The 19,292-nt window shown below is 39.5% G+C and overlaps 1 protein-coding gene across 3 annotated transcripts; it reads right to left on the minus strand.

The window, feature by feature from the left end:
* Positions 1-6,386: 6,386 nt before the first annotated feature.
* Positions 6,387-17,782, minus strand: MMGT1 (membrane magnesium transporter 1). Of its 3 annotated transcripts, XR_010406267.1 has the most exons (5): positions 17,452-17,777; positions 13,354-13,406; positions 11,250-11,353; positions 9,429-9,646; positions 6,387-8,241 (listed from the first exon to the last, which is right to left on the minus strand). XR_010406267.1 is itself a non-coding variant. In XM_045883000.3 (4 exons), the coding sequence occupies exons 1-4, from the start codon at positions 17,528-17,530 to the stop codon at positions 9,487-9,489; spliced, it is 396 nt and encodes a 131-aa protein (XP_045738956.1). In that variant the 5' UTR covers positions 17,531-17,775; the 3' UTR covers positions 6,387-9,486. The 3 variants fall into 3 exon arrangements, 2 of the variants coding, with proteins under 2 accessions (XP_045738956.1, XP_064430689.1); XM_045883000.3 differs by having other exon boundaries at positions 6,387-9,646; positions 17,452-17,775; XM_064574619.1 differs by lacking the exon at positions 13,354-13,406 and having other exon boundaries at positions 6,387-9,646; positions 11,250-11,349; positions 17,452-17,782.
* Positions 17,783-19,292: the final 1,510 nt, after the last annotated feature.

A 19,292-nucleotide genomic window follows, 5' to 3' on the forward strand; every position in this document is an offset into this window, starting at 1 on the left:
ATAGATCATGTTAGACAGAATTGATATCTTATTGATACCGAATCTTCCAATTTGTGAACATGGAGTATCTCTTTATTATATAGATTTTGTGGTTTTCCACATAGAGATCCTGTACATATTTTGTTTGATTTCAAACAAGATTCAGTATTAATAAGATATCAGTTCTGTCTAACATGATTTACAGATTCAAAGTAATTCCAATCAAAATCTCAGCAAGTTATTTTGTAGTTATTGACAAACTGGCTGTAAAGATTATAGGGAAAGATGAAAGACCCTGAATAGCCAACATAATACTGAAAAATAAGAACAAAGATGGAGGACTCACACTACCCAATTTCAAGACTTAGTATAAAGCTACAGTAGTCAAGAGTATGGTATTGATGAAAGAGTAGACATATAGAAGAATGGAACAGAGTAGACAAACCAGAAATAAAGCCACACATACAGTCAACTGATTTTTGACAAAGGAGCAAAGGCAATTCAATGAGGAAAGCGTAGTGTTTTCAACAAATGGTGTTGGAACAATTGGATGTTCATATGGAAAAAAAGGAACCTAGACACAGATCTTATATCTTTCACAAAAATTAACACAAAATGGATCATAGGTCTAAATATAAAGTGAAAAACAATGAAACTTCTATAAGAAAACATAGGAGAAAACCTAGAAGACCGTGGGTTTGGAAATGAGCTTTTATTTTTTTAATTTTTTTAATTTAAATTTTACTTAGTGAACATACAATGCAATATTGGTTTCTGGAGTAGAATTCAGTGATTCACCACTTATATACAACACCCAGTGCTCATCGTAAGTGCCCTCCTTAATCCTCATCCCCTATCTAGCATATCCCCCACCTACCTCCCTCCATCAACCCTCCGTTTGTTCTCTATCGTTAAGAGTCTCTTATGGTAGGGTGCCTGGGTGGCTCAGCTGCTTGAACATCCGATCTTTGATTTCAGCTCAGGTCATGATCTCAGGGTCCTGAGACTGAGCCCCATATCAGGCTCCATGCTCAGTGGGGAGTCTGCTCAAAGATTCTCTCTCCCTCTGCCCCTCCCCCTGCTCTTTCTCTTTCTATAATAAATCAATCAATCTTTGGAAAAAAGAGGCTCTTATGGTTTGTTTCCCTCTCTCCCTTTGGAAATGAGCTTTTAAATTCAAAACCAAAAGCATGATTCATAAAAGAAATTTGATAAGTTGGACTTCACTAAAATGAAAAACTTTACTGTGATAGACACTGTCAAGAGAATGAAAAGACAAACTACAGACTGGGAGAAAATATTTTAAAAACACACGTCTCTAAAAGACTTGCATTCAAAATATACAAAAAATTCTTAAAACTCAGTAAGAAAACAAACAACACAATTTGAAATTGGGAAAAAGATCCAAATAGATACTTCACCAAAAGACAAATACAGCTGACAAATAAGCGTATGAAAAGAGGCTCAACATCATTTGTCATTAGGGAACTGCAAATTAAAACAAGATATCATGCGGCGCCTGGGTGGCTGACCCAGTTAAGCGACTGACTCTTGGTTTTGGCTCAGGTTGTGATCTCAGGGTCATGAGATCAAGCCTGGTGTCAGGCTCTGCACTTAGCAAGGAGTCTGCTTGTGACTCTCTCCCTCTCCCTCTGCCCCTCCCCCTACTCTCTCCTTCTCTCAAATAAATAAATCTTTTTTAAAATAAATAAGCAAATAAAACAGGATACCTATTAGAATAGCTAAGACCTGACCATGCCAGCAGCTGATGAGGATGCAGAGCAACAGGAACTCTCATTCACTGTTGATGGGAATGCCAAATGGTACAGCCACTTTGGAAGACAGCATGGCAATTTCTTATAAAGCCGAACATAATCTTACCATATGATCCAGCAATCATGGACCTTGGTATTTACCAACTAATAGGAATAATTATGTTCACACAAAAACATGCATGCAAGTGTTTAGGGCAGCTTTATTCACAATCGTCAAAAACTGGAGATGTCCTTCAATGGGTGATGGGTAAACAACCTGTGGAACATTCATTCAATGGACTAGTATTCAGAGATTTTAAAAAATGAGCTAAGCCACAGACAGACATGGAGGAATCTTGAATGTATACTGCTAAGTAAAAGAAGCCAGTCTAAAAAGGCCACATACTGCATGATTCCAGCTATACGACATTCTGGAAAAGGCAAAACTATAGAGACAGTAAAAAGACCAGTGGTAAACTGGGGCTCCAGGGAGAGGGACAGGGTTGAATAGGTGAAGCACAAGGGATTTTTAGAGCTATGAAATTATTCTATATGATAATGCAATTGTGGATACATAACATTATGGATTTGTCAAAATCTGTTGAACTTCAGGGCACAAAAAGTGAACCCTGGTGTATACAAATTTTTAGAAATCATTGAGGTCAGGGGAATTCCAGGGCAGAAGGCAGAATGTGACAAAGCAATCTAACTGTATTAGACTTGTGAAACAAACATACTGAAGGAGAGGGGGTGCTGACTTAAGTAACTTTGGAAATGAGTGGGGTCTGTAAAATAACGGCAAACACACACACAATCGCTGCTGTAGTTGGAAATGTTGTCTTCCATGGGAGTACAGGGTAATGTTTCTGAAATTGTGTATATACTGGATTTAACAATTCAAGTAAACGGGTAGCAGATGGTGGGAACCAGGTTTCTTAGTGTGGGTGTGGAAGTCTGCAGATCAGCAGGAGAGGTGGTTAGAAAGATTTATGTGGTGATGGATGGAATATCAGTATGAATTCGTGTTTCACGTAATAGAAATACAGAGGTTACATCCAGAAATATTTATATATGTATATATGCACAGGTTAGCGCACACACATATTTTCTTGCTCTGTCAGCTGAAAGGGCCTCGAAGCAACAAAACGCCAGCAGCACTGGGTACAACTAGGGCCCAGATCCTGGTTTCTAATACCATTCTTCTGTAAAAGGAACCAGGTTCCCTGGAGAAAAGACTGATTCTAGGACTGGGGAAGGAAGTATACACGATGAGCCTGGGACATCTTGTAGTGCCAGAAAGTATGGAAGTGCTCAAAACAAAACAAAAAAGTCCAAAAAATTTTTTACGAGTATGTCAAAGGGAACAGGAGCCCAATGAAAAGCTCTCAATGTCCAAAACTGGAATAATTTCAACCTCAAAATAAAGCAGTGTTACAGGATAACCCAAAGTATAAAAAAAAAAAATCCAAGAGCCCAAACTCCTATAAATAAATGACTGAATAAATTAATAAGTGGCAAAGAAGAAATATACCTCCTGTGCAGAAGAATGCCAAATAATTGATGTAGATTCTCCATCCTTGAGGAGGTGGAGCATAATTCCCCACTCCCTAAGTATGGGCTATGCATAGTGACTTCCTTCCGAAGAGTACAGTATGGAAATGGGGAAAAAAGGGTAGCTTCACAGTGGAGAAACCTGACAAACACTAACTTAGGTGATCAAGAATAATATCAAGTGATAAGTCATGTTAATAAATATGCACCCTTGATATGGTAACAATAGCACACATAATCCTAGTATAATAATGGTAAAAACGTCAGACAAATCCCAACAAAGGAATATTTTACCAAATACCTGACCAGTATTCTTCAAAGTTGTCAAGGTCGGGGTGCCTGGGTGGCTCAGTCGGTTAAGCATCTGCCTTCAGTTCAGGTCATGATTCCAGGGTCCTGGGATCGAGCCCCGTGTTGGGCTCCCTGTTCAGCACGGAGTCTGTTTCTCCCTCTCCCTCTGCCCCTCCCTCCAACTTGTGCTCTCTCTCTCAAAGAAAATCTTAAAAAAAAAAAAAAGCTGTCATCAGAAACAAGGACAGTATAAGAAACTGTCACAGCCAAGAAAAACCTAAGAAGACTCACAATTAAATGTAATGCAGTATCCTGGATGGAGGCCTGGAACACAAAAAGGACATTAAGTAAAATCTGCAGAAACTTGAATAATAACTGTAGTTTACAATAATGTATCAATATTGGTTCCTTGCTTGTACCAAATGTCTCATGGTAACCTAAGATGTTAGCAGTAGGGGAAACTGAGTATGGGGTATGCGGGAACTCTGCACCATCTTCCCAATTTTTCTATAACTCTAAAACAGTTCTGAAAAATAAAGTTTATTTAGAAAATATCATTTTAAAAAAAGAAGTAGGGGGACTGTTTAAAATAAGAAACTGGAGAGACACACTGAACAATATAGTTTGCGAACATTGGTGGGGGCAGCTATGAAAGTCATTCTGGGGATACATGGGGAAATTTGAATATAATATTGGATGATTCACCATTTTCTTCAGGGTGAGAGTGGTATGTGGTTAAATGGGAAATGTCCTCATCCTTATAGGAACAGACCACTGACGTATTTAGGGATGTCATGGTGTTGTGAAGTGTGATTATGAAGTCCACACTTAACCATAAACTATTCAGGAGGGGACAAAAGCACGTTTGGAGACAACAAAAGCAAAAGTGGCAAAATGTTAGGAATGGTGACCAAATGAAAAATGTATTGGCATTCCTCATAGTATTCTTTCATGATTTCTGTAAGTTTGAAATTTTTCAAAGTAAAATTTTAGAAAAATATCAGTAGGATTCTAGAAATGGACAAAATGATACTAAAGGCCCTCTGGAAATATAAACATGCATGAATAACTAGGAAAAAGTCCTGAAAATAGTAATAATGCAGTGTGGACTAGCAATGTGAAATATGAAAGTGTATAGCAACTTAAAATAATTAAAAGACTGGTAATTTTTGAAACAGACTTCAGAGCTCAGAAACAGATCTAAATATACACGGAAATTCAATGTATGGATGAAGATGGCTTTTCAAATCAGTGTGGGGAAAAAAGCAAAAAAGTGGGGCTGCGATAACCAGATAGCCATTTGGGGAGAAAAGTGTTGAATCCTTACCTCATTCCTTCTACCTAAATAAAGTCCAAATGAATCAAAGATTTAAAGGTTAAAAAAAAAACTTAAAAGTACTGGAAAAATACATTAAATTTATTCTTAAATGTAAAGAAGGCCTTTTTAAGCAAGGCATGAATCCCTGAAGCCATAAAGACTGATAAGTTTAACTACATAAGTAAGTAAATAAATAAATCAATCTCAGGAAAATATTCTTAAACATATGACAATGGACCAATTTTCTTAGCTTACAAAGAGCTCATACAAATCAGTAAAAAACAAATCATCTAATAGAAAACAGAACATGACCACACAGTTCACAGAAAATGAAATATAAGTAACCAATAAGCATGAAAATGTGTTCCATATCCTTCATTAACATGCAATATAGCTAACGCAAGATGTAAGATATCATTTATTCCATTTCAGATGATCAAATGTTCAAAAGTTTAGTACCCAGTATCAGCGTGGGCCTCGGAAATAATTGTTCTTACAAATTATACGTGGGAGAATAACTGGGCCAAGATTCCTGGAGAACAATTTGGCAATAACTACTTAATTGAAAATGAAAAATACCCTTTGATCCAGCAATTCTATTGCTAAGAATTAACTCTGGGTATAATCTCATTATATGTATAACTATGTTCACTGCAATATGGTTTAGCTATAGTAAAATATTGAAAACAACCTGAGATCCTCTCAGTGTTTGAACATTTGTAACACATTCCTACATTGGAAAACCACACGGTCATTAAAAATACTGAGGTATTTCTGTATATTCTGATACAGAAAGATCTTTTAAGACACAGGTAGCAAAAAACAGCAACGTACAGAAAAATGTCTGATTCCATTAAGGTAAAGTTTTTAAAATATATATTGGCTGGCAAATAATTTTTCCCCAAACGAATATACAGGATACTCTAAGCTGATTCCCTTTGGAGAGAGGCATTAGGCACAGGAGGGAAGGGGACAAGTTTTAATGACATGCCTTTCTGTACCATCTGATTTTTTTGTTTTTGCCACATGCATATATCATCTCTATTTTTCCCTTTTTAAAGAATACTTGATTTGGATAAGTGCCAAGTTTTACAAACCAGAACTGCCCCTTGGGTTTTCATCAGACTCTGGATTTGCCCTCTGATGCTTTTAATCATAATGATTTCCCGTTAAGTCTAAAGTTATAACAAATTTGTGATGGAATGATGGGACACTGCTACTCAAGGACTGAAATTCTTATACCCCAAAGGTCCTTTGATAATTTAGAAATATAAATGAGATTACACATTCTATTTAGACTCTAAAAAAAACATAAAATTGCAATTCGACTTCACATGTACAATAAAAAGTAAAGTATCCATTGAATTTAGTAGAACAGCATCGCACTTGGAAAAAAAAAATACAGTCATAAAATTCTCTCTTACATTTTTCTGGGGACAGAGAAGAGAATGAGATTTAAAAAACAAAAACAAAAACAAAAACCACTACCAAAAACAGGGTGAGACAATCATTTATTTATTGGACAGGGCAAGGCCATTTAAAGAGAGGAAACATATCCAAAAGGAGGTGTTTAGCTTGGTGTTACAGGCATCGATGTTCACAACAAACAACACTACTCAATACATCATGGAAACAGGCCACATACAACCAGGAAGCTGCTGTCATGCCACTCAAAAATAAGCCACAGTGCTTTGGAAACAATCATTAGGGAGTTACAGAGCATCATGGTCTCCAATCCGCCGATCTGCATTTTCTGTGGCTGGGCCATTAGCCCATAGCATTTGGCTGGTTCCCTAGTTATTAAGAAGTCTCTTCCTATATTCTAGAGAGCCTTCGATAGTGCACACTTCTGAATGTCACTAAAATCGCAATCAACTGCAGGCTTAACTAGCTTACATCACTACATTTTTTTTGGACTACCCTAGGTAGTCATGGACTGTCTCAAAGTATTATAAATAAAATTCTGAATTTAATCCATTTAGCACTGTTACGATGCACCCAAATCACCTCTATTCCTATGGTACACACTGGAAGAAGAAAACAGAAATTCATTGGAGGAAATTGAAGAAGAAATTTGGGAAGCTCACCTGGCCCGAGGTACACAAGCTGCTAGCAAAGTTAGATGCACCTGAAAACTATGTCAATTCTCTGCCAAACTATGGGGCATCATTTTTACTGGGACTTTCCTGACTGGGCAGGCAAAGATTTCAATATCCATTCTAGAGACTAGCCAAAATATTATAAATAGTCATATATCACGAGTGCTTGGTTATGAGGAAAAGCCATTCAGCCTAAGATTGACGAAGAAACGTGGTAAGTGCCTGGCCCTCCCTACTCCACATCTACTGATTTGACCAACCACTTCCTTTCACAGCGATCACAGTTCTCAAGGGGAGAAGTTCTCACTCCACATAGAACAAAACTATACTTGGGAAGCCAGTCACTAAAGACCAGACATTGTGAGAATCCATTCATATTAAAGGACCAGAATAGGCGAATCTAGAGAGGCAGAAAGTACATTAGTGGTTGCCCGGAGCTGGGAGGCACTGGGGCAGGGGGATATGAGAGGCACCCGCTAAAGGGTACAGGGTTTCTTCTGGGGGTGATAGAAATGTCCTAAAATGCATTGTGGTAGTGGTTGTACAACTTTGCGAATATATGATAAAACCATTGAACTGTACCCTTTAAATGGCTGCATTGAAGGTATGTAAATAATAAAAAAGGAAGGCAGCCCCCAAAGAGAAAAGGCCCTTTCGAATCAAGTCACACCTGAGGAAATGGCAGGCCAGCCTGACGGAAGGAGCTTGTTTCTCATACAATATATATATATATATTTTTTAAGATTTTATTTATTTATTCATGAGAGACAGAGACAGAGAGAGAGAGGCAGAGGGAGAAGCAGGCTCCCAAGGAGCAGGGAGCCCGATGCGGGACTCGATCCCAGGACCCTGAGATCATGACCTGAGCCGAAGGCAGACGCTTAACCATCTGAGCCACCCAGGCGCCCCTCTCATACAATATTTTGATTTAATTATCACATTAACCCCTGAATTCCATTTTTAACTCATTTCTAAATTATCTTGGGCTATCAGCAGATTTCTAACTTTGTTCTCCTTAGAGAGCAGAGTCAGTGTTCCATTGATATATTGGGTTGGCAAAACAAAACTAAACAACAGTAAAAGCTCAATGACAAAAGAGTCTCGTGCTTTGGGGCTGTGTGTTACCAGGCAGAATAGAAGAGCTGAAGTCCATTTCTAATGGGAAAAATGCCATCCAGCAGAAGGGCCTCTTATGACTCTTGCCGAAAGCGTGTTGCTTTTCAAGTCTGCATAGTTATTCCCTTTGCACCTATACAATTCAAAGAAAGCAATGTTTTCATACCTGTACAGTTCAACAAAAGCAACCTCCTTTACAAAGAAATATTAAGCTCCCTGCAGATCAAAGGGCTAGCCAAATCCCCTAAACCCAAAATTACTGTTTCTAAAAAAAGTCTACTCTGTCCCCTCATCCTCAACTTCGGCAGCATCCAACAAAGATGGAAAAACTCTAAGCCTGCTAACGAATCCGAAGCTATAAAACAGTTTCTTAAATGACTTTGTTTTTCATTGAAGATATTAGTTCCAAATATTTAAAACATATTTGTCCCAATGCCTTTGAAGCCTACCTTTGATGAGAAGTTTCCTTTAGTTTTACTAATTTGCTAGTTTAGTAAGCAATAAAATAACAGAGACTTTGAATAAGTTAAACTGGCTGATGACAAGTAATCAGTTTTCTTCAGTGATTACTATTTTTCTACACAGGCAGGATAATCCATGAAATCATGAATGGTCTTTTGGTCTGTCTTCAACTATTCTTTAACTACATAACCAACTGGGGAAATTTCTGACAGAGAAATGAAGAGAACACAAGTAGCTTTACAGCAAGTTGAATTTGTTAAATATATTTATGACAAAGAATTTCTGACACAAGAATTGCTCACTGCACACAGAACCCCAGAGAAGTGATGAAACAAGACAGTCGATGTTAGGAGGTATATGGGAGTGGGGTGGGGCAAGAAGTCATGAGAAATTAAAAACTGGCAAGCATCTGCTGAAGCAGAGCCACTTTTTAGGGGTCGTAAGAAAAACTGATAAGCCACCATTTTGGTCTCTTTAGAGAAGTCCGTTTGTTGTTAAGAACCGAAGACTTTTTAACTTTCATTCATGCTGCAAAATGCAGTAGTCACATTATTTCCAAAAGGATCCTAAAAACTCAAGTGCAAAAGAAAAGAAATCTAAGAAAATAAATAATTACAAAATCATCAACATTTTTCAAAGTAATGTGTTCAAAACAGTGACTTTTACAAATGATATGAATTTGTTTTAAATGGAAAAAAGAATTCTCTCTATGAAAGATCAAAGACTCATTTCACAGATAACTTATGCTCCATTAACGATTTGATTAACAGTGTACAAACAAGAGCCACAGACTTTTTTTAATTAGGTCTGAAAGATCAATATAATATAAATACTGATGATGGGGGGAGTGTTTTATACCCCAAACTCCAATATTCCAGCTCTGTGTCCTGTCCTGTTATTATAATTTGTAAAAATCTTAACGACGCAGTGATTCAAGTTTTCGTAACTTCAATGATGTGTTCGAGGACAATGCATCTTGATTTGAAGAGTTTGTTGTATCCGAAGGCCGGAACAGTACTCGACCACGATGGTTAAATACATAAAATGATGGGTGATTCCTTAATGTGTCAAATGTCCTTAAAAGAAAAAAACAAAGTATCCACTTTAGATACACCTGTACAAAAGCCTATTTGAAAACAAGCAGGCTTCTAATGAATTATGAATTTGCTATGGGTTATACTCTTAACTAAGTTTAAATCCATGAGATCAGGCTATACATGGCAATCATATTGGGTCTCGTGATTTTTTTTTTCCTGTACAAGGAAAATAAGAAACCTGGAAAAGCAACATAAAGCTCTCAAATCTTTCTTTCAGCCACTCCTTCCAAGATGCCTATGACTATAGCACAAATAATCGCTCAGCTTTAATCACTTCTATAAATCTTAAAACTAGCTAGCCCATGCCAAATAGTCTTTTAAAAAACCAGTACATAGATTGTACCTTTGATTATTCTCATTTGGCCCTCACTATTCAAGCAATATGATCATTTCATAGATCTGTTTCCAAGAATCTTTCAAATACAACAAAAAAACTCCTTTGGCCCTTCTGTACCTACTGTTGTCCAAACTCATATATTTTGCTACCACCTACTAAATTTATATATTTTGCTACCACCTACTTAATGCCATTCTGTTTTACTTCTTTCTTTCCTGGCCCTTTGCCTGTGATTCTTGGTAGACTCTTTGTAAGAACTATAGTGGGTGGTAATAGTAGAGTATCCTTTCTTCTTTCCCAATGAGATATGTGTAGTCGAAAAAAGTTCACAAACACCTAAGTGTACGGTTTTTAGTACTGGTTTGTTTAAACATTATTTTCCTGAACAAAGACAACTCTGCCTTGATAAAAACTCAAATCTCAAAGTCAGCCCACCTAAAATTCCAAGCATACTCCTACATAAAACAGGAAGCCTGACATGTGACTATTTAAAATGTAAATTGAAAAGTAAAAGTAACAAGGGGGTGAGTTTCTTCTAACAAATAAATGTTTATTGTGAACCCTTCTGAGGACACATTGTAAAGGGTTAAAATTTCCAGGCTCAAGAAGGTAGGTAAAGTCCAGAGATGGAATTGAACAAAGCTAAAGGATAACTTTATGAAAGTAAGCAATATGGAAAAGAAAAGCAAGCCAAGCTCAAGAAAATAGCTTAGAAGCAGCACAGGAGAAAAGAGAAAGCAGAATAACAAATATACTGTAATCCAAGAATAGGAAAAGGCCAAAGAGCAGTTTAGGTCACAGTCTAGGCTCAAGTGATAGAGGAAACGGACCAAAAACCCCTATTCTTCCAAAGACTAAGCTGGGACATGAGGATAAAAAGAGGAAAAAATGGAAGGGAGGGGGGTGGGAGGGGAGGGAAGGAAAAAAGAAAAGATGAAAGGAAAACATTTCTGAGGGAATATCTTCCTATTTGTCTATCCCCTTCCACCCATCGAACCAATAAATAATTTTAAGCAAATATAACATGACATCTGAGTCTAATGTCAATAATCTGTCATTCAACTTCCATTTTTCTATCATATCAAACACTGCCTCAATATTTTGACCTCATTATTCACACAAACTGCATCATCAAAATGTAAAAACAAAATCAACTTTTATGTACCAGAAAACATACATTTTAAATTATGTAAATGAAGCAAAACCCCTATGAAACGAAGTGCCTATGAAAAGGGAAGGACTTACTTATTTTTTAGTTCTGAAGTGGCATCCATGTCTTTAAACTCTCCTGCAATATGAACTATACCATAACAGGTAACTGCAAAGGCCAGAAGTGTCTGAAGAACTATCTGTGAGTATAAAGATTGAGATTATCAAATAACATACAAATGTTATCATAAAAATTTGTAATTTTCCCTCCATCTCTTTTTAGCCTCTGACACGTATTTCTCCCAGATCCTATCGAGTCAATTCTCACTTTAAATAATTTGAACTCAGACACAATAAAATCTTCTACAAATTCTGTGGAGCAGCTGCAAAAATACTTCTAGGTTTTGCTCAAATAGCAAACAGGTACTGAGCCATTCAGAACTCAGTTACCAACTATTACCTGCTTCCAAGAGCAACTAAGACTTTGTTAATGTATTATTGTTAAATATCATAGAGTATAAAGAAGAATACCCCTGGACCCACCACCCAGCTTAAGAAATAAAACTACCAGGCCCTTTCTAGTCCCACGTGTCCCTCTCCAATTATTTCCTTCACCAACCCCCTCAAAGTTAACAATAGTTAACTATAGTTAACTATTGTACTGAATTGTATATTAATCAATTCTCTAAGGCTTTTCTTTATAATTTTACCAGATATGTATGTACCTCTAAAAAGTATATTGCTTACTTTTTCCCATCTTTGAACTTTGTGAGATTCATCCCTGTTGTAGTATATCCTTAGAGCCATTCATTTTCTTTGTATTCTATATTTCATTATATGAAAATACCACAATTTATTCATTCCACTGCTGATGGCTATGTGGGCTGTTTCCTGTGTGTTACTTTCACAATGCCTATAGAGATATCCTGCAGTAGGTCTCCTGGCACATGCGAGTAGAATCACTGGGGGAGAGTATACACACATTCAACTTCACTAGGTAATACCAAAACGTTTTCCAAAGAGGTTGTGCAAGCAAAAACTTGCAGTGTTTGATATTAACCAACCTGGGATTACAGGCACATTTGATTTTCTTGACTGTGATTTTTCTGCATTTTTCAGATTTCCCAGTTTGTAAACAGAAGCAAGCCATTTTAAGTAGATATAAATGAATATGTGTGTGGTATTAGGGGAGGGGTAATCTACCACAAAGCAAAGCAAAGGTGATAGGAGAGTGGCTTAGTAGTCCCATCTATCATAACTTTCATTACAGACAACTAAAGTCAAAATTAGCCACAAGCTATTACTCTAACTTTCTGAATTAAAACTAATGTCACATGTTATACCAGCTTACACATTCCTGCCACCAGTGAACCAAGACCTATTTCATACAATGCAATCATAGGCACCATTAACAAGAATGTGGCAAATCTATGAGTTATCATGAAGTTACGTCAAGATAAATAATGTTAAGTAATAAAAGGCTGATTATAAAACTATACATATATACACATAGACAATAACTTTTTAAAAGAAAAACTGTTTTGATTAGGTAAAACTATACATAATGTAAATAAAGAATGCTGTTTATGCACAGGAGGAGAGCTGAACTACTGACATACTCCAAACTGGTGGGAGTAGCAGCAGAACTGCTGAGCAGTGAGGTCACTTCTCTTTTTTATTGTATGGGGTCAGTTTTACTTTTTATGCTTACTGCTTGATTCTGTTACAAAGAAGTTACTATCTTGTCATTTAAAATCCATTAAAGATAAAAAAAAAAATGGTGAGTGAAGTTCACATATCATTTCAGCTTAAAAAAAAAAAACACTTCCTTGTTTTTCCTTACTTTTGCCACCTACATATATGTCCCTAAACAATGTTTAGTTTTGCTTGTTCTTAGACTTTACATAAAAAGGAACTTTGCTAAGAAATAAAGTCAAGTAATCAACTTAAGTCCATCTCAGACTATGAACAGAGCAACTTCTAGAACGACTACTTAAACTACCGTTCTAGAAACCAAACAGAGAAATCTTTTGTTTCCAAATCTTCGGGTTTCACAATGAGTGACAAAGAGTAAAGTAGTGAACAGATGTTACTTCATGTCTGGAAAAATTTAAGAGAACAAGAACCAGTAAAAAATTATTATAAGCTATGTGGCTAATTTTTAAAATATATTTTAACGGAATATAAATGACCAACTTACATCTATTGGCAGTGATTCATCTTCCTTTTCTGTTAATCGCATATAAGAACGATCTATAAACCAGAAGCATACCATTAAGGAAATTGTAGCCCATTTTTCTTTCTTAAAATGCAAGCAAATCAATATACCAAAGAAGCGGCTGACTTATATGCTACATAAAGTAATGCTAATCCCGGATTCCTCAAAAACCTCTATCTTCTAAGGCAGTCAGCCTGATCTTGAACTATTTTACTTTCATCATGACCTGCTTTGTCACCTTACAAAACACGGTAAGAGTGAAAGGTGAGCAAGTATGAGGAAGAAATACCTAAACATGTTGGGTTTTTGGTTTTTTTTTTTCCTTTCGGTACTATGGGAAAACTAGAATCCTCTGAAACTAACAAGTTTCTTTCACTAACTGGTCAAAGAAATCACAATTATTTAAAAACGGATAATCCTACAGAAAACCTCAACTCTGAAATAGCACCGCCATCACAAGGTATGGATAAAGTAATACTGGCATGGACATGTTTTTTTCCTGAGAGACTATGTTGGGGCAGCGGTGGGATAGGAGAAATTCCAGAACGTCAATTTCTTTTTTTTTTTTTTTTAAGATTTTATTTATTTATTTGACAGAGAGAGACACAGCGAGAGAGGGAACACAAGCAGGGGGAATGGGAGAGGGAGAAGCAGGCTTCCCGCTGAGCAGGGAGCCCGATGTGGGGCTCGATCCCAGGACCCTGGGATCCTGACCCAAGCCGAAGGCAGACGCCTAACGACTGAGCCACCCAGGTGCCCCCAGAACGTCAATTTCTGCCTCTCTGATTAAGTCCTAATTCTGCTGCTGCCTTAGCCTCAGGAAGCAGCAAGGTATGAAAGAAAAGGACCAGGATTTGGAAGCTGATAAGCCTGGATCATAAAACCAGCTCCTCCACTTACTGTCGCTGACTTTATCTCATCAAACCTTAAGACATCTTCATGCACTGTAACATGCATCTCAATTTCAGAGTGTTAAAATGTAGGAGTGGGAGGGGGAGTGTGTCTCAGAATCAAAGAAATACAGTATCTTTCTGCTAAGTGTCTGCAACAGTAAAATGGGGATAGTGGGAAGATTACACTAGATACATGGTAGCCATTCCGCCATAACAAAGTTCATCCCAGCAAAGGTGAGCTTGCCATAGCACAACAGTGTGCTTGCTATCTGCTACTACAGTCTGACACGACACAATTCGCTTCAAAGGTAAATATCAGTCCTTTTGCAACATGAGCATTATAAAGAGGTCCCACTGCAGTGACGAATGCCACAAGGCATTCTCATCCCACCGGAGACACAAAAACACAAAATCCTAATTCTAGAAAAACCTGGCACGATCCCTACTTAACAATGTGCTGTGGACTTAAAAACCCAAATTGCTGTGAGTGAACATGCAGTGACTCTTAAAAGAAAATGTGTTTAGAGACATTTCTGAAGTTTTATCTTACAGGTTTAAAGAAACATCAATCCAATACCAAAAATAGGTTTGGCTAACTTCCTACTTGTCCGTTCAATTCCTAGCCAGCTTTCTTCTTTGCATGCAGCCTAATCGGACTCTAACACTACCTCTAACCAGGCATTTCCTCATCTGTAAAACGAAGGGGTTGGACTTTAGAGATCTCCTTGCTCGAGTACTGTAAAATTTTACAGCTGAAGCCAACTGTAGAAAATGACGCAGTACTCCACAGTATCCTGATCTCTAGGGTAGTGCTTCTCAAACGAATGTGCAGACAGATCACCTGGGGATCTTATTAAAATGCAGATTAGGATTCAATAAACTCTGGGGCGGGGCCTGAGTTTCTGCATTTCTAACAAGCTCCCAGGCGATTCCCTGGAGGCTGGTCCGTTGAACACCCTTGAGCCTCAAGGCTCTAAGATATTCCCTTAACCCTCTCGTCTCCCACCTCCCATCCCCGGCCTGTCTCCACGCATCCTGACATACTCTTAGCATAGCATCTGTATCACTTTATTGTGGTTCTTTACTGATTCCACTTGACTTTGAACTCCCTTGGGGCATCACTGTACCTCTGGCACCTAAGCACAGCGCAATTTCAACCACTTACACAAAACTGAATTTCATAAAGCAGTGTAGCACATAGGCTCTAGAGTCAAACTGCTTATCTTTGAATCCTGGCCCCACCATCATTGCTGTCAGTTTATGCAAGTTTCCCAGCTTGCACAAACTGCGTGTCTCAACTTCATCTTTCAAGAGCAGTAACAACAATAGCTACCTCACAGGGCTTTTGGTAGGACTGAATTAGATGATAGATGTAAAGCGCTTAGTTCAGTGCCTGGCACATAGTAAGCACTTAATAAACGTTAGCTATTATTATTGTTGTCATTTAAGACTGGAGCTTTGGAGAAACTGTCACAGAATAGAGAAGACCGGGGAAACATGACAACCAAATGTAATGTGATACCCTGCTTGATTCCTGGAATAGAAGACCTTATTGGAAAAACTGGTAAAACCCAAATAAAAGTTAGACTTTAGTTAGTAGTATTATACCAACGTCAGTTTCTTAGTTGTGACAATATACCGTGGTAATAGAAAGTGTTATCAATGCAGGAAACTGGGTGGGGGTATACAGTAACTCTACTATCTTTGCAACTTTTCTGTAAAATTTCAAAAAAAATGTATTTAAAAAATAAAGCTGAGTTTCCATCAGACAAATGTCAATACATGTTTGTAAAAAGTAGTTAAAATAACTGGATCATTTTAATTCTATATAACAAACAAAAGGTTTTATCTTGAAAAAAAAATTAAAGCTTTGGAGGAATTCACATTTCATTTTCTACTTTATTCCTGAAGATGGAAAGTAATCTAGCAAATGAATAAAGTTCAACTTTGAATTCACTTCCTTCATTCAACAAATTTACTGAGTACCTACTGTGGGGAACATTGTGCTAGGCACAAGGATCGCAGCAATGAACAAAATGGGCTGCCCTCGTGGGCTCTATAGGCTGGGGCAAAGGTTAGCAAACTTTTCCCGTAAAAAGTCAGATAACAAATATTTTGGGCTTTGCAGGCCATACTGTCTCTGTGTCAACTACTCAACTCCCTACTTGGAAAGCAGCCAGACAATACCTAAACGAATGGGTGTGACTATCTGCCAGGAAAACTTCATTGATGGACACTGAAACTTGGATTTTATGTAATTGTCATGGATCATAAAATGATATTCTTTTGCTTTTTTTCCCCCAACAAATTAAAATGTGAAAACATTCTTAGCTCACTACAAAAACAGAAGAGAGTCTGCATTTGGCCCACAGGCCAGTTTGCTGACCCCTGGTCTAGTAGAGAAGGAAGACCACAAAACAGATCAGCTGTCTCAAGACCGCACCACCTCCTCTGCTAGACTCCAAGTTTCTTCTTGATGATACAATTGTATGTGTATGCTAAAGTACTTTTACTTTTTTCTTTTAAACTTCCCAGTGACTCTGTGACACAGAAAAAGCAAGAATTAAAATCCACCTCAATGAAGGCTCAGAGAAGGGACATGACTTGCCCAAGGTCACACAGATTTAGCGGTAAAGCAAGTTTTTCAGAACCAGCCCTCCAGACTCCCAGTCCAGTGCTCTTTCTCCTGTACCACAATGCCCCCATGAGGCAAACGGTCACTTAACTTCTCAGTCTCTGCCTGGACAGCCCAGAAGTGCCCAAGATGTTGTCCACCTAGTTGTCATGGGACCATGAGCATCGAGGTCCTCAATCTGACACTTTGCCTGCTCAGTCCCACGCTGGATCTGACATCACCTGTCCCGGATTCCCGGACCTACTCCCTCTCTGGCCACCCTGCAGCCTGACACAGACTCCCTCTTTGCCCACCCTGCAGCCAGCTCAGAGCCCTCTCCCAGACACCCTCTTCCCCTTCCACCCCTGCTGCAATCTCAGGTGCCCATCTCCTCAAACTCAGACTCCGAGCCTTCCACCGGGAAGCCCCGCGCCGCTTCTCGGAGTCACCACCCAACTCTAAGGGCTCAAATGACCATTCCTGGGACACTCGGTCCGACACTCCCTCGGGGTGCTCCCACACACCACCCCCGGAGTCCCACACAGGAGCGGTCGCGGTTCCCCCAGCACTTACGCTGCGCAGCGGAAAAGGCCGCGTGGGCTAGGGCAAAGAGGCCGACGCCCACCAGCCCCTTCCACAGTGACGGCGCCATGATTCCGGAGAAGCAGCAGCCCAACAAAAGAGGCGAAGGGCGGCGAGCGGTTCCTTCTTCCACTGGCGGGTGTCCGCGCAGCGCAGAGAGATGACGTCACCGAACCCCTGGGCGCGAAGTGCCTCGGAGGTGGAAAAACCAAAGAGCCGTGAGAAAGCGGAAGCAGGAATGCCGGGAAGAAGGGGAAAGCGACACGGAATAAGGTCCGCGAGTGACCATGAGCCGAGCCTGCGTGCACCGTCTCTCCGTGAGGGGCGGAGCTAAGCGGAGAGCGTACCGAAGGAGGCGAAAGCGGATCAACGGGGAAGCGGAGCGGAAGGGCGCCAGCGAATGAGCGCGGGCCGCGGAGCAAGGGGCAGGGCCCGCGAGGGGCCCGGGCGGGGCCGAGGGGCGGGGCACCGGGAGGGCTGGAGGCGGAGGTTCAAGGCCGGCGGCGCTGGGTCTCTACTCCTCGCAGGGGGGTTTGTTTGTTTGCTTTGCTTTTCCGTCCCGCTGGGTCCTTTGTTTTCTGCTGGCGGGTACAGTGCTTCAGCCCTCTGGGAGCCAACACTGCCGAAGGAGGCAAGGGTGTGAAAGCGAAGAGACGGGTGGGGTGCAGAGGAGAACAACCCGGTATTTGGAACCCCAAACACGTGGCACGCGTGGGATGCTCCGTAAAAGTTAGTTCCCTTCTCCTTACCTTCAAAAGGTCTTGAAGAAAGACTCGCGCCCCAAGGGGTTGTGGTGCCGCGCGGGAGGGTTTTTGTCCTGAAGAGAGGCAGTTTACGTTAGGGAGAAATGAAAGGGGAGGAATAAAAGGACGCGCACAACGCCAGCCCACCTCTATCTCTGATCAGGAAAAAAGTGTACTCTCCTTTCTCGATTTGTCTTTGTCTCCATCCCCTAAAATGTACACATTCATTAGTGAGAGTCTCCCCTTCTTTCCACTCTGCTCTCCTATGGCGAGCTCACCTCTTCATTCCCACCGCAAGCGGTAACACAGTAATTCCAAAGTGACATCTCAATCTCAAACGTCTCTCTTTGGCTCCAGACCTGCATTTCCAGACCTGCTAATCGCTTATTTCTATCCTGCGGCACTTCAAACTGAATATGGCTAAGACGCAATTCATCCATTTTTCCAAACTCTGCACCAACTCCTCCAGTGCCCCTTGTCTGATTGGCACAGCGTTGTAAGCTGCATATCACAAGGTAAATGCCCTCGGCCCTGTCAGGATTCTACTTTTTAGCTGCATCAATTTTGCTAACTCTCATTTGCTCAAAGATGCCTATCCTGGACACCCCCTTTTAAACTTGCAGTCTTCCCATTCCTGGTCCCCTTAGCCTGCTCTATTTCTTTCTTTCTTTCTTTTTTTAATATCACCTTCTGAAATATTCTATAATTTACCTGTTTATTATGTTTGTTGTGTTATTATTGTTCACTGTCTCTCTTCCCCCATTGGAAGGTAAGTTCCAAGAGAACAAAGATTTCTGTCCATGCCTAGAATATTGCCTGTCACATATGGTAGGCATTCAAAGACTGTTTGCTGAATGAATTATGGGAAAGAAGTGGGGAGTGATGTAGCCTTGTTTGAAAGGATCTCTATAGAGAGTCCTTCCATTTTTTTGAATTGGGTTCAGAAATCCCTGGGACTTGCATATACTCTTAAATTTTGATGACCCCTCGATTGATGATAAACATTTTCTGATGTACTTGAGCTTCCTCAAAGCTGAAAAAAAATTAGAATATAAAGAAGGCATCCAAGAGCCTTCAGATTACCTTTAT

This window comes from Mirounga angustirostris, unplaced genomic scaffold (genome assembly GCF_029215605.1).
Source record: "Mirounga angustirostris isolate CCGP_5_RB_7025 unplaced genomic scaffold, mMirAng1.0.hap1 SCAF_11, whole genome shotgun sequence".
NCBI lineage: Eukaryota > Metazoa > Chordata > Mammalia > Carnivora > Phocidae > Mirounga > Mirounga angustirostris.

Bases quoted from the DNA above. Each gene is read 5' to 3' on its own strand.
- MMGT1 (XM_045883000.3), bottom strand. From the start codon at position 17,530: ATGGCGCCGTCACTGTGGAAGGGGCTGGTGGGCGTCGGCCTCTTTGCC. The intron at 13,407-17,451 runs GTAAGTGCTGGG...TCTGGTTTATAG, and splicing joins GGCCTTTTCCGCTGCGCAGC to ATCGTTCTTATATGCGATTA. The intron at 9,647-11,249 runs GTAAGTCCTTCC...TTTTCTTTTAAG, and splicing joins ACTTCAGAACTAAAAAATAA to GACATTTGACACATTAAGGA.